This window comes from Chrysemys picta, chromosome 7, assembly GCF_011386835.1.
Source record: "Chrysemys picta bellii isolate R12L10 chromosome 7, ASM1138683v2, whole genome shotgun sequence".
NCBI classification, from domain to species: Eukaryota; Metazoa; Chordata; order Testudines; family Emydidae; genus Chrysemys; species Chrysemys picta.
Window position 1 is genome coordinate 127,798,110 of NC_088797.1, and position 14,888 is coordinate 127,812,997.

The following is a 14,888-nucleotide window of genomic DNA, read 5'->3' on the forward strand; positions in this document are numbered from 1 at the left end:
AACATAAATACCTAGCCTAACCCGCCTAGAATGTGTACAGAAACGCCTTTACCCTTGTTTTTTGGTCTCTAAGCTCTAAACAGCCTTGAGCACGGTCTAAATTGTTTAGCCCTGTCTAACACCATGTCTACACTTACAAGTTTACAGCACCACAGCTGTATCGATACAGTTGTGCTGCTGTAAGAGCACTCGTGTAGCTGCATTATGCCGACAGGAGAGAGCTCTCCCATCAACATAATAAAACCAACTCAATGAGCGAGGGTAGCTATGTCAGCGAGAGAGCATCTCCTACCGACATGGAGCTGTGCAAATAAGCACTTATGGTGGCAAAACTTATGTCGTCCAGGAGTGTGTTTTTTCACACCCCTGAGTGATAAACGTTTTGCCAACGTAAGTGCTAGTGTAGACATGGCCTAAGTAAAAAGATAATGCTCTCCTCATAACTAATATGTGTAATTTAACTTCCCCATCATGAGTATGGGGCTTGGAGGAAAAAATGGTAAAACTATAGATTGTTCTATGTCAAAATTGGAGCCTATTTTTGGTAAAAACTTAGAATGAGTGCAAAGAACCACATTATCCTTATGAAACACACTGAATGGTGGATCAGCATTAATGCATGCAATTGACTTATGCACCTGGCAGAAGGGATTGCTAAAACAGAGTTTTTACAGATAGGTGAAATAAAGACCAGCTCCCTAGAGCAGGGGAGGGCAAACTTTTTGGCCCAAGGGCCACATCTGGGTATGGAAATTGTATGGTGGGCCATGAATGTTCATGAAATTGGGAATTGGGGTGTGGGAGGGGGTGAGGGCTCCGGCTGGGGGGGTGAGGGCTCTGGGGTGGGGCCAGAAATGAGTTCAGGGTGTGGGAGGGGGCTCCGGGCTGAGGCATGGGTGCAGGGGGGGAGGGAGAGATCCGGCTGGGGGTACAGGCTCTGGGGTGGGACTGGGGATGAGGGGTTGGGGGTGCAGGAGGGTGCTCTGAGCTGGGACCAAGGGGTTCGGCGGGCAGGAGGGGGATCAGTGCGGGATAAGGAGTACAGGCTCCAGGCAGCGCTTACCTCAAGCAGCTCCTGGAAGCAGCGGCATGTCCCCCCTCTGGGTCCTACACCGAGGCACAGCCAAGCGGCTCGGTGCACTGCCCCGTCCGCAGACGTCACCCCTGCAGCTCCCATTGGCCATAGTTCCCGGCCAATGGGAGCTACGGGGGCGGCGTTTGGGGCAGAGTTCAGAGCCCTCTGGCTCTCCCTACGCATAGGAGCCAGAGGGGGGACATGCCGCTGCTTCTGGGAGCCACGCGGAGCCACAGCATGCGCAAAGCAGGGCAAGCCCCTGGCTGAAGCACTGGAGCAGGGCAAGCCTTGGACCCCGCTCCCCGGCAGGAGCACGAGGGCCGGATTAAAACGTCTGAAGGGCTGGATGCAGCCCCCAGGCTGTAGTTTGCCCACCCCTGTCCTAGAGGTTCAAAGGGAAGTCTCATTATTTATGCTAGTAATACATTCAGATCCTAGAAGGGCATAGGAATTCTTATTGGAGGATACAAATTATAGGATACAAAATTGGAGGATACAAAGGCCTTTTAAAAACCTCTAAATTTCATCATTAGTAAAAACTTATTTTCCCTCTACGGATACATGATATGGCCAAGAGATTAATCTTAACTGAAGATAATGAAAGAGGTGTCTTCTTAAGATACAATTAATGCTAATATATAATTAATTGATGCCATATAAGGATCCACATTATACATGGAAATCCACAATAGAAACCTATTCCATTTAAGACTACAGCACATCCATGTGAATTCCTTTCTAGAATTAACAGTACAACGTGTACTTCTAATAAAAGGCTTTCTTCTAGCACCTCTAAAGGTCTATTCCTCATGCAGTCAAGAGAAGGGACTGAAAGTTCAGATGATAGACCTTCCCTGTTTATTGCATCAACAAGTCCAATATCAGTGATAAAGGTTCCACTAATCCTAGTGACACATGTACCAAAGCCGGCTACCATTGCTGTCTGGGTCATGCTGGTGCTATTCAAATCACCCAGGCTTTGCCCTGTCTTATCTTGTTTATCATTCTCTGAATGAGGGGAAATGAGGGAAAAGAATTCCTTAGGCCCTGACTCCCCTGTATTAGAAAAGTGTTCAGTACCGGTTCCTTGTTTCTGCCTGCCCTAGAACAATAGCTCTGATATTTCCTGTTGCTGCGGGATGCAAACAAGTCTATTATTGGGTTCCCCCCATAAACGGAAGGGGTGATTCACTACTTCTTCCTTCCATTCGTGGATCTGACCTGATGATCTACTCAGATGATTTACAAGAGTGTTCTGTTCTCCTGCCATGTGAATTGTTACTGGATTCATATAATGTTCTATAGAGTACTTAATAAGACTCTTGGCCTCCCTGCATAATTCCACAGAATGAGTCCCCCGCTTGCTTGTTTAGATAATATAACGCTGTCCTAGCGTAGGTTACTACCTCAACTGCTTTGTTTTTGATTTGAAGTAGAAAAGGCCAGAGAGCTAATCTGATTGCTCTCAGTTCTAAAATATTGTTATGTACATTCCTTTCCTTTAGTGACCAATGATCTCTTTCCAATGATTCATTGTTCAAATGGGTTCCCCATCCTGAGGTAGGAGCATCGGTGATCACTATAACTGATGTTATGGGGGACAGAAAAGTGTACACTTCATTGCATTTTGACTGTCTGTCCATCCCATTAGCACTTGTTGTGGAATTAATATTTTTCAATGCACATAATCTACACTGGTTCATAGTTCTTTGCTAACCAGTGCTGAAGGTCTCTCATCTGAAGATGAGCATAAGGAGTCACTGCTGTGGTTAATGCCAATAGACCCAGCAACTGAATGGTTGTCTTGGTAACTGGAAGAGGAGATATGTTTATTTTGATATATCTCACCTCTGGGAGAAAAGCTCTCTCCACAGATAAATGCAAGATTGCTCCTATAAAGAGTCCCTTGAATAGGGTTTAGACATGACTTTTCCCAATTTATCTGTAATCCCAGATTGACAAACGGTGAACATATCTGATATACATGTAGTAAGATCCCTTCCTTGGATGACACTTTTATTAACCAGTCGTCTAGGTATGGATATACATACATCCCCTGCCTTCTTAGAATCATAGAATATCAGGGTTGGAAGGGACCTCAGGAGATCATCTAGTCCAACCCCCTGCTCAAAGGAGGACCAATCCCCAACTAAATCATCCCAGCCAGGGCTTTGTCAAGCCTGACCTTAAAAACCCTCCAAGGAAGGAGATCCCACCATCTCCCTAGGCAACCCATTCCAGTGCTTCACCACCCTCCTAGTGAAAAAGTTTTTCCTAATATCCAACCTAAACCTCCCCCACTGCAACTTGAGACCATTACTCCTTGTTCTGTCATCTGCTACCACTGAGAACAGCCGAGCTCCATCCTCTTTGGAACCCCCTTTCAGGTAGTTGAAAGCAGCTATCAAATCCCACCTCATTCCTCTCTTCTGCAGACTAAACAATCCCAGTTCCCTCAGCCTCTCCTCGTAAGTCATGTGCTCCAGCCTCCTAATCAGTTTTGTTGCCCTCCGCTGGACTCTTTCCAATTTTTCCACATCCTTCTTGTAGTGTGGGGCCCAAAACTGGACACAGTACTCCAGATGAGGCCTCACCAATGCCGAATAGAGGGGAATGATCACGTCCCTTGATCTGCTGGCAATGTCCCTACTTATACAGCCCAAAATGCTGTTAGCCTTCTTGGCAACAAGGGCACACTGTTGACTCATATCCAGCTTCTCATTCACTGTAAGCCCTAGATTCTTTTCTGCAGAACTGCTGCCTAGCCATTCAGTCCCTAGTCTGTAGCAGTGCATGGGATTCTTCTGTTCTAAGTGCAGGAGTAATTAGATATTGAGCATCAGGTACTGAGCATTAGATATGCTCCTTCACCAGACAGACATTCTGTAAGCACCCGAAGTGCTGTGGACAACCTGGAAGGGAGGACCTTGTAGTGAAAATGGTCCTCTTCAACAACAAACCACTGACATGGTCTTATAGAATGAAATGTGCAAGTACGCATCTTTTAAATCCACAGCTGCAAACCAACCCTGGAGTGAAAGAATATTACCTAAGTTAGAGGCAGCATGTAGAAACATAATTTCTTTATATAAGTGTTTAATCTGCTTAAATCCAAAATAGGGTGAAGGCCCTCCATCTTTTTGGAGGATTAGAAAATAACATGAGTAAAACCCCTTCCCTCTATGATCTCATGGAATTACCTGTATTGCACCTAACTGGAGCAGAGACTTAACCTTCATTTTTGAACAAATTGAGATTACTTTGATCTCTGCCCAGATATGAAGCAGGTGGATTGTTGTGAGAAAAGGTTTTGAATTGAATTATGTACATGCATGAAATAACTTCTAAAATCCATCTGTCTGATGTTATTAACTCCCATTGGTAATAAAAACTGGACTGCTGGACTCCAAACTATGGATAAACAATGCCCAGGTGGACTGGCTTGAAGCTCTGTGTTCTCATGTCAAATCTGATGTCTTAGATGAACTGCAGAGAACAAAGATGAAACAATCCCTTTGTTATTGCGAGGCTTAAATTTCTTTCTCTGTTGTAGTTGGTGGTGTGGGGAATAATATTGAGGTTAGAAAGGGTATGCCCTTCTCTGATAATTGTAATGAAGTGAAGGAGATGAAGAAGGCATATTACTTTAGATACCTGTGTAATGGGAATTGAATATGGCCTCTTCCCTGTATTAAAGAAACGTAAAGATCTAGCAAAAGATCTTACATTTTTCATCTTCTCTAATACCTCATCAGTCTGAATAATAAACAGACCTTCTCCTTCAAATGGATGGTCCTCAATCCTCATTTGTGTCTCATGAGGGAATCCCATTGGTCTTAACAGTGTGTCTCTTCTTAGTGAGGCAGCCAAAGCTACTGACCTTGCTGAAGTATCGGAGGAGTCAAAAGCTGCTTTCAACTGTTGCTTGACAACATTCAGTCCTTCAGTCAAAACAGCATTTGATAATGCACTTCCAGAGGAACACAAAGTTAAGAAAAGAGGACATTTTGCTCCAGAAATGGTACTGGTACCCAGCCACAACAGCTTTGTAGCTGGACATGAGCATGTTTAATGCAGCTGAAGAAAATATTTTTCTTCCTAATATATCCAGCCTCTTCCTTTCCTCATCTGATGGAGTAAAGTGAACTTGGGCACCTTTTCTGTGAAGTACCACTGTGAAGTACCACTTCGACCATCAACAAATTAAGAGGCAGATGAGCATGAAGCACAGTATTTCTTTGCGGGAATTACATAATTTATCTTCCTTCTTACATAGAGGCTGAATGGGCTGAAATATTCCAGACTGAATAGTCCCTCTAACAAGAGAAGTGTGACTCATTGACTAGCCGTTGCCCCAAAGACATTGAAGATAGGATGCAATGATTCCACCACAAAAACAGAAGGAATATCTAACATCTTTGACATTCGCAATATTAACTCATGAAAGGCTATAGCATCTTCAGATGGTGATGATACTGAGATGTCCCCACATTTTCATCCAGAGAAGGCACATCCCTTAATTCTGAATCAGACTCTCCCAGCTCCAGTTCCTCCTCACTGAATAATTCACCTATTTCCATAGGTGACTTGTTCTGAGTAAGCTGCATTGGTTGGACCCTATCCTTTGGATAGAACAACTGAATGTCCTCCTGATACTGTCTTGCTGAAGATCTGAACTCAGCCCTTCCTGATAAGGGGCCAGAAATAGCCAGCGAGGTCACCTTACCAAGGAGATAGATGCCACCCAGGCCAAAACCCTACTGATGGATCTGGTTGGAAATCTCTCTGTGCCTGCGGATCCAGAAGGCCAGCACTGAACTGATAATAAGAAGTTTTCCCTGATTCTGATCTGTGATCCACCTCCCTCTTCTGGCCCCAATCCATTTTCAGCTCAGATGGGACACAACAACCTCCTGGAAAAGGAGAGCGGAGAGAAGTTCTTCTCCATGAATGGCAAAGGGGTTTTGTAGGATGCAGCAGCAGAGAGCTCCTGACCCTTTTCAGTTCTTGGCTGACTCTCAGAGAAGCAGTCAGCCTGACTGGTCGTAGTAACACACCTGACGTGTTCTGAGATACAGTAACTGGCTCAATTGTCAGTACAGCCATAGACAGATCCACCTGATGAATCACTGCTCTAACAGTGTTGTATACAGGTTGCTGTAGCCATGTCAGTCCCAGGATATTAGAGAGACAATGAATGAAGTGAATGAAGCAATATACCTTATTGGACCAACTTGTGTTGGTGAGAGAGACAAGCTTTTGAGCTACACAGAGCTCTTTCTGAGGTCTGGGAAAGGTACTCAGAGTGTCACAGCTAAATACAAGGTTGAACAGATAGTTTAACATAAGTAGTTATTACATTTTCTAAGGGACCATTGAAGGTGAAGTGGCCCATTATCACCCTTGTAGTCCTAGGACTGCACCACTGGACAAATGCATCACAGAACCAATGATATACCTGAGATACATTGATGATATTTTTATCCTCTGAACAGACGGCTTAAACTCCCTCATAGATTTCCACCACAACTACCCATCCATCAAACTCTCTCTGGAACAGTCCCACACTAGCATCAACTTCCTTTACACCATAATCAGCTTCACTCTACAGACAACTATATACAAGGAACCCACAGATCATGACACCTATCTTCATAGATCCAGTAGCCAACCCGAACACACTAAGAACTCTTATCTACAGCCAGCCACTCACATACCATAGAATATTGTCTGAGGAGCAAGTCCAGGATATACACCTTAAAACACTCAAAACTGCCTTCACCAAACAAGGACACTCCCAGAGAAGTAGATTGCATCATAGAATGGGCCACCCAAATACCCCAAGAGAGCCTGCTTAAATACAGAAATAAAACCCACTCTGACCACACACCCTCGTTGTCACCTACCACCTCACGCTGGAATCCATATCGGCTATTGTCAAACTAAAACCCATACTTGATGGGAACTCAACCCTGAAAGAAATCTTTCCTGAACCCTCTTTTCTGTCCTACAGACAACCTCCCCGCAACCTCTCCTAGCTCAACAGAAGCAAGCTCCCCACATATCAGGACACACTAAGGCTACATCTACACTACAGGGGGGGGGGGTCGATTTAAGATACACAAATTCAGCTACGCGAATAGCATAGCTGAATTGGGACGGCGGCAAAATCGACCTCTGCAGCTTCCCGTCGACGGCGCTTACTCCCACCTCCGCTGGTGGAGTAAGAGCGTCGATTCGGGGATCGATTGTCGCGTCCTGACGGGACGCGATAAATCGATCCCCGAGAGGTCGATTTCTACCTGCCGATTCAGGCGGGTAGTGTAGACCCAGCCTAACTCAAAGTGGCACCAGAAGCTGCCGGAACAACAGATGCAAAACCTGCAGACATATCTCCATTGCTACAATGATCAACACCCCCCCACAACACAGCTTTCAAGACCTGTGGGTCTTACACATGCCTATCACAACTTCGGGGGGTACCTCATCCAGTGCACTAAATGACCCAATGACTATGTGGGTGAAAGCAGACAATCACTACGCACTTGAATGAACTCACACAGGAAAATAATAGACAACAATACCACATCACCTATGGCTGAACACATTCAACAAAGTGATCACTCTATATCTGACCTATCAGTTTTGATCCTCACAGAAAACCTGCACACCACTTTCAAAAGACAAGCCTGGGAGCTTAAATTCATAACTTTGCTAGATACTAAAAGTCATGGTCTTAAATCCAGGCACTGGATTTATGACTAATTACAACAATCTGTAACCCACTAACCCCTCTTGTAGTTCTGTGACTACAGGGGTGTTAATGGGTCACTTCACCTTGAATGGTCCCATAGAATATATGCTAACTACTTATGTTAAACTATCTGTTCGACCTTGTATTTAGCTGTGACACTCTTGAGTACCTTTTCCAGACCTCAGGAAGAGCTCTGTGTAGCTCAAAAGCTAATTTGTAGGGGGGCTGTGGCGGGCAGCAGAGCCGGAGTCGGCGCCTGGGTCTGAAACTGACCCGATAGACTTTTGCAGGAGGAGCAGTTTTAGTTTAAGCTCCCTTCCTTCCGTGCCCTGGAACTGAATTTGCTACAGTGGGCACATTTTTGGGGAATGTGGGTTTCCCCAAGCACTTTATACATTGAGAGTGGCCATCAGAGAGCGGGATAGCGTCCTTACACATAGAGCAGCGCTTGAAGCCTGTGGAGCCGGGCATGGTAGAAGCGGCTGCGGCTGAGAGAAAATTTTTTTTTTTTATAACAGATAAAAGAACTAATGAACTACACTAACAAAAACTGACAACAAACTAACTACTAGAATAGGTAATTGTAGCAAGAGTGAGGGATTTCCTAACGAGCCTGCTGAGCTCCGTCTCAGGCTGGGGACGGTAGAGAAGGAACTGAGGAGATTGGCCACGCATGCGTACTATTATCCTAGACTCACAGCGGGGACAGCCTCTGCGCATGCGTGGCCAGTAAGAGTACTGCTGCGAAAAATCTCCGAGCGAAGGCGCAGGGACGCACCAACACCTGGAGTGGAGCACCCACAGGGACATCTCTCGAAGAAGAACTTTTGAATCCAGGCTTCTTAGCCTTCTGATCTGTCATGTTATCCTTTGTGTAACCCTGTGAACTTATGTACCAACTAACCTATACAAACTGCCTATCTACTTATAGGTTCTGAAAGGATCCTATAGCAACAATGTAACCGTCCAGCTGGCCACAGCTGAAGGCACTGAGGCAATGGAGCGCCATGCTCCTTTTAAACCCTTGCCTTAGAATGTCTGGAATTGGGGAAGGAGAGGGAGGGGGGGAAAGAAGTGGGACGAGCAAGGGAGGCGCGTGGATGCTCCAATGGCTACTTCTAATAGAATTTTACCGTTCAGGCTGCTCTGGTCAGAGCATTCCCATGAATGGGAATATGCAGAGGATACTCAAAGGAAGAACTCACACTTACCCTTCCACAGCCCTGAATTTTTGGGTCACTGATATTCTCCCCCTCAAACACACACTTATTACACTGTCCTCACTGGAGAGGGGTTTTGGCGACTACCTCAACAAGCGTCTGTTGTTCTGAGTCAACCAAACAACCTCCCACCTCCCACATTATACTGTAGCCACTTGGCACAAGAGTGGGCCTCTCCAGTACTAACTTACAGACAGATTTAATATTTCCCAGCTTTGTCCTCCAGCCTTAGAACCTAAGGAGATGGAAAAGGTCACTGACCCTTCAGGGCAATTCCCATCCCCCACTGCCAGAGCACAGGTCAAGTAGCATCTGGAAAGGACACCAGCAGCTCTGCTCAGAACAAGTGAAATACAGCACTACCTCCTATCCTCTCTTTACATAACATGCCTGGGACAAAAATATTGACCCTGATCTCTTCCCTCCCCTCCCCCAGAGACCATCCAAGAGCAGGACACCAACCCCCTCCAACCCTGCATAAGACCAGGGCACTCAGCTCACCTGTCCCTATCTTGAGGACATACCCAAGACCAAAACACTGACCCCAATACCCCACAGGACCCGTATAAGACTGGGATGTTGACCCCTGATCCCTCAAGGGCCACATGCTCTCATGGTACTAACCAGATCTCCTCACTCAAGGACTCAAATGAAGTCAGGACACTAAACCCAGCCCTTGCAAGGATCCATGTGAAACTAGGGCACTGACCCAGAACTGAAGTGTGAACCGCTGCTGCAGAGAGTTCCCAGAGACACTGGTCACTTTAAGCTGGACAGAGACATTCTGGATTCCATGGGTCCCATTGAACTCTATTTCATAGATCACCTGCAAGTCCAACACAGAGGACAGTCAGAGAAAGGGCAAGGACCTGGGGCTTTAACTCCAGCCCTGCACTGCCTCAATGATGGTGGAAAGGTGGTTCAGGTACCTCAGAAACAACATTGTGACAGGTGTTGCCATCCATCTGGGGAGCTCCAGGCTGTGTGACAGGGGTGATTCTCACCTGGAGGCAGCAAAAATAAAAAATCAGTTAATCCAGTAAAGAGTGGAGTGTGACCATCCATCCCTGATGTGGAGGTTACTTACCATAATTGGAGGTTCTTAGAGATATGTGGTCCCTATCTGTAGTCTTGACTGAGGGTATAAGAGTCAATGCAAGTCAACACTTCTCCAGTTCCTCTTCTTATTACAAATCCAACAGGATCTGAAGCAGAGAGGAGGGAGGGCAAGTAGTGGAATACAGCTAGGGACCACACATCTCGAAGAACCTCCAGTAACAGTAAGTAACCTCCCCTTCTTTTTCAAGTGATGGTCCCTCTGTGTATTCCATACTTGGGTGATTGGCAAGCAATGTTCAGACTGCAGGAAGGTGCGAGGAAGCTGGCAACAAAGATGCTTGCAATACTGCCATTCCTACCACTGCATCCACAGCTGATGCCTGACCTAGAGCGTAGTATGTTGCAAACATGTGAACAGAACTCCAAGTTGCTGCCCTGGGACATCAGATAGGGATGCTATAGAGGCAGGAATTCTTGCTATTCTTGTACTGTAGTGCAATCTCTTCATCATGAAAGTTGAACTTACAAATGTACAATTATGTACAATAACTGCATTCAAAAATAAAACAATGTAAAACTTTACAGCCTACAAGTCCACTCAGTCCTACTTCTTGTTCAGCCAATCGCTCAGACAATTTGCAGGAGATTGCACTACAGTACTTGTATTAGGTGAATTGAAAAATATTATTACTTTTGTTTATCATTTCTATAGTGCAAATATTTGTAATAAAAAATAATATAAAGTGAGCACTGTACACTTTGTATTCTGTGTTGCAACAGAAATCAATATATTTGAAATTGTAGAAAAACATCCAAAAATATTTTATTAAATTTCAATTGGTATTCTATTGTTTAACAGTGCGATTAATCACGATTAATTTTTTGAGTTAATCACGTGAGTTAACTGCGACTAATCAACAGCCTTATTAAAGTTTTATGCCTATTTCTAGTTTGAATTTCTCAAGCTTCAACTTGTATACCTTTGTCTGCTAGACTGGAGAGCTCATTATTAAATATCTGTCCCCCCTAGGTATTTACATACTGATCAAGTCACCCCTTTAACCTTCTCTTTGTTAATCTAAATAGATTGAGCTCCTTGAGTTTCACTATAGCAACCAGAGACGAACCCATGGTGATGTAATACATTTCACTTTAAATAAATAAAAGGCGACAGGAAGTTTATCTCTGAAGTCCGCGAGCCTGGAGTAGTTATTAAAGTCATATTTCGCTAACAAAGGTTGGTCGTTAAATGACATAAAATTGCAGACCTGTGGAGGAGAAGACCTTCTTTACCAGGAGGTCGTGTCTCTCAGAGCCCTTATCTGCCAGAGTGAATTTCTGGTAGTGCCACCAAGCACTGTCTGCAGTCACCTGTACCACCACCAAGTTGAATATATCCTCCAGTGTTACATAAGTAACAGCCTAGGGTCTGAGGAGTTCCAGCAGTTACACCTGAAGGACTCAGCTCATCTGTTGCAGTTGAATGGTCTTTAAATGAAAAAGGCGGTGCTGACAATTGGTGTGGACCAGGACTCATAGAACCGGTGGGCATCTGTGCTTTACGCTTCGGTACCACCTTCAGAACCGGCAGATCTCTCTTTTTGCCCACCTTGCCTTCCAACCTGGGGGTCTTTGGCAGAGCTAGTTCCATTGGGTCTGAGCGAGACATGACATCTCACCCAACCTGGACCGGCTCAGGGAGGAAACACGTTTCTTATTGACTGTCCTTTGCATGGTTCTGTCCTTGTGCCCATCAGAGTGTTCTCTACTTTCATGGGAGCCCTGAAGGAAGAGCCCTTGGGCTTCAGTGTTAGAGGCTCCACTCCAAGGCACATGCTTGGAGGACACGGCTGGTTGGTTGAGGCTGACATACAGGGGGTTCTCCTGGGCCTCATAGCCTCCTCCATCAGGTACTTTCTTAGGCAAAGCCCCCGTGCCTCTCAAGTTCTGGGTGGTAAGTATCGACAGATACTGCACTTTGCAGAGATACGTGCTGCACTCAGACAGTACAAGCACTGTTGATGTTCATCATTGATGGAGAAGGAGCAAGGGCAGGAGACGCAGTTCTTGAATCCCAGGACTCTGGGCATAATCCCGGAACCAGGGATGGTTTCCCTCAACTGGGGAGGAAAAAACTACTCTAAACTTATTACAAAATTAAACTACTAAACTACAATATAAACTACTTAAAAATATTTTCTACTTTACAGGTTATAGTGAAGGAGGACATGACTCCAACTCAGGCTATGCAGAAGTAAGAAGGAACTGGAGAGGCATTGACCCGCCCTGCCTCAGATATCCTTGGTCGGGAGCACAAGGAGAGCTACTGCATGTGCAGATCAACTGACACTGCTTTTGAAGAATTTCCGGACTCAGACCTGCATGTGTACCTATGTGTGAAAAACCATAGGGATCATCACTTGAAGAACTGGGGCCTTCCCCTGCTTCCTCTTTCCAAACCACTTCCAAGTCTGAGTCCTTTCCCTTCTCAACCACATTTCTGTCTGTGACCTGCCCCTCCACTCCCAATCTATCCCAGAACCAGGGCCTGCTCTCTACTCCATCTCTGCCCATCCCAGGTCAAAGATCTTCCACTCACTCACTCACACACACACCACCTTAGAGTATACCCCATCTCATATCTGAAACCTTCCCCATATTCCTTTTCCAGAGACAATGTGACTTTCTCCTCCAAAGCCTTGTCTCAGACACAGAACTTTTCCATTCCCCCAAAGTGCTTGGCTCAAGACTCAGGATTCCCTTTATCTCAGATGCAGGAATTATTTTCATTGGCAGAGTCTCACCTGCATGAGCTGGACATCGGTCATGTTAACTGGGACCTGGAAAAGAAAAATCAACAGATGTGTTTTAACTGTAAGTGCCCAGAGTCACTAGGAGATCACACACACCAGTGTCTAGATAATATGGTGTTAAGCAGAGCCCTGCCTATTCCAAGGCTGTGGAACTCGCCACCAACTTTGTGCTCTAGAATCTAGAAGTATGGTCTAGTGGATACGGCACTGGTCTGTGACCCAGGAGACCTATGTTGTTTTCCTGGTTCTGCTAGTGACCTGCTGTGTGCAAAGCCAAATTAAGGTACTACAGGCCTGTACCCAGGGCTCCCGCAACTGGCATCAGATGATTACAGAAGAACCTCAGCTTTCATTTACGAAAATGTAATTTTCTAGGTCCCATGGTTGTGAAGTAAACCTTGAAAATACAAACTAAGTGTAACTGATACAGTGACATCTGTTCTACTCTGCAGACATCCTGAAAAAAGAATTCTGGGAGGAGCAAAGTGTCTCATCCATTTCAATAGCATATTCATATTTAGACCAATATTCATTTTAATAAATCTTGGACTGCCAGGGAAATTCCCAAAGAATAGAACAGCAATGATGGTGTGCCAATATTCAGAAAGGGAAAACAGGAGGATCCTAGTAAAATAGGCCAGCTAGCCCAACATCAACCTCAAGAAAAATAATTGAAAAGCTGATATCAAATCAATCAAATTCTGGAAATATAATTAATGCAGTCAACATGGTTTTATAGAAAACAGCTCTTGACAAACAAACCTGATTTAATTATCTGATGTGATTGCAAGTTTGGTTGATAAAGGTAACTGCATAGAAGTAATAGATTTAGACTTTTGTGAAGCACTTGACTGGGCATCACACAACATTCTGATTAAAAAATTAGCACTATACAATATCAGTACAGCACATATTAAATGGATTAAGAGCTGGCTAGCTGACATATCTCAAAGCAGTTATCAATAGGGGATGTGTTTCTAGTGGGGTTCTTCAGAATCGGTTGAAACCTGATGCTATTCAATCTTTTCATCAATGACCCAGAAGTAAATATAAAATCACTGCTAATAAAATTTGTAGTTGACACAAAGATTGGTGGAGTGGTAATAATGAGTAGGACAGGGCTGTCATACACAGTGATCTGGATTATTTGGTAAACTGGGCCCTGTCAAACAAAATGTGTTTTAATACAGCTACCTACAAGGTCATACATCTAGGAACAAAGAATGTAGGTCACTGTTACAGGGTGAGCTGACCTTTTTCGTGGGTTGGACCTCAGCTGCACCTGTGCCACACTTAGCTTGCCTCCCCAACTGAAGGGAGAGAGTGCTGAAGTCATGTTACAAAGCTGATGCAACTAAACTGGGCCTTCAAGGAAGCTAGTGACCTGTGATCAGAGCAAGCTCAGATCAGAGAGACTCCAGAGAGAGTGGCACTGGGAATGGATGCTTCAGCAGGAGTGGGTGGGAGGACTCCAGAAAAAAATAAACCTGGGAGTCAGTGCTCTATAAAGAGAAGGATGGCAGGCTGGGAGAACACAGGAGGAAGACAGGGAAGTTTGGGATGACTGGGCAGACAGCCTGGTTGTTCAGGATACCCAAGGCTGGGAACCCATAACCAACGATGGATGTGGGTTACCCCTATGCTGCCACCCTATGAGTTTCCCTTAATCTCCCCTAATATTAAGGAGAGGATGAACAGACTGTTCATGCTGCCATCAAGCAAGGTCATGTGGTGACTCCTCTGAACACAGGGAGGATGAAGGAACTAAGAGCCCAGGAGGGCCAGAGCTGAGCCCAAGAGAAGTGCAGTGCTGAAAGAGTGTGGTGCAGAAAAGAAAACAGACCCTAGGGGAGAAAGGGCTGTGTCTCGTGAGACTAGGATGGAAGATGTGTGTTTGTTTGGTTTGATTTAAAGGGATGATCTTTTTGTGACTTGGCCAGAGAGCTATGTCACCTGCTGAAGATGAA

At 45.0% G+C, this 14,888-nt stretch overlaps 1 protein-coding gene across 6 annotated transcripts in view; it reads right to left on the bottom strand.

The window, feature by feature from the left end:
• Positions 1-14,888, bottom strand: part of TCTN3 (tectonic family member 3) — a 68,618-nt gene that overhangs the window by 26,184 nt on the left and 27,546 nt on the right. For all 6 annotated transcript variants that reach the window (XM_042845229.2, XM_042845226.2, XM_042845228.2 and 3 more), the window contains exons 7-9: positions 12,913-12,948; positions 9,979-10,053; positions 9,759-9,875 (exon numbers count right to left, since the gene is read on the bottom strand). In XM_042845229.2, the coding sequence (XP_042701163.2) occupies positions 9,759-9,875; positions 9,979-10,053; positions 12,913-12,948 (228 nt within the window). The remainder of the gene's footprint in view (positions 1-9,758; positions 9,876-9,978; positions 10,054-12,912; positions 12,949-14,888) is intronic.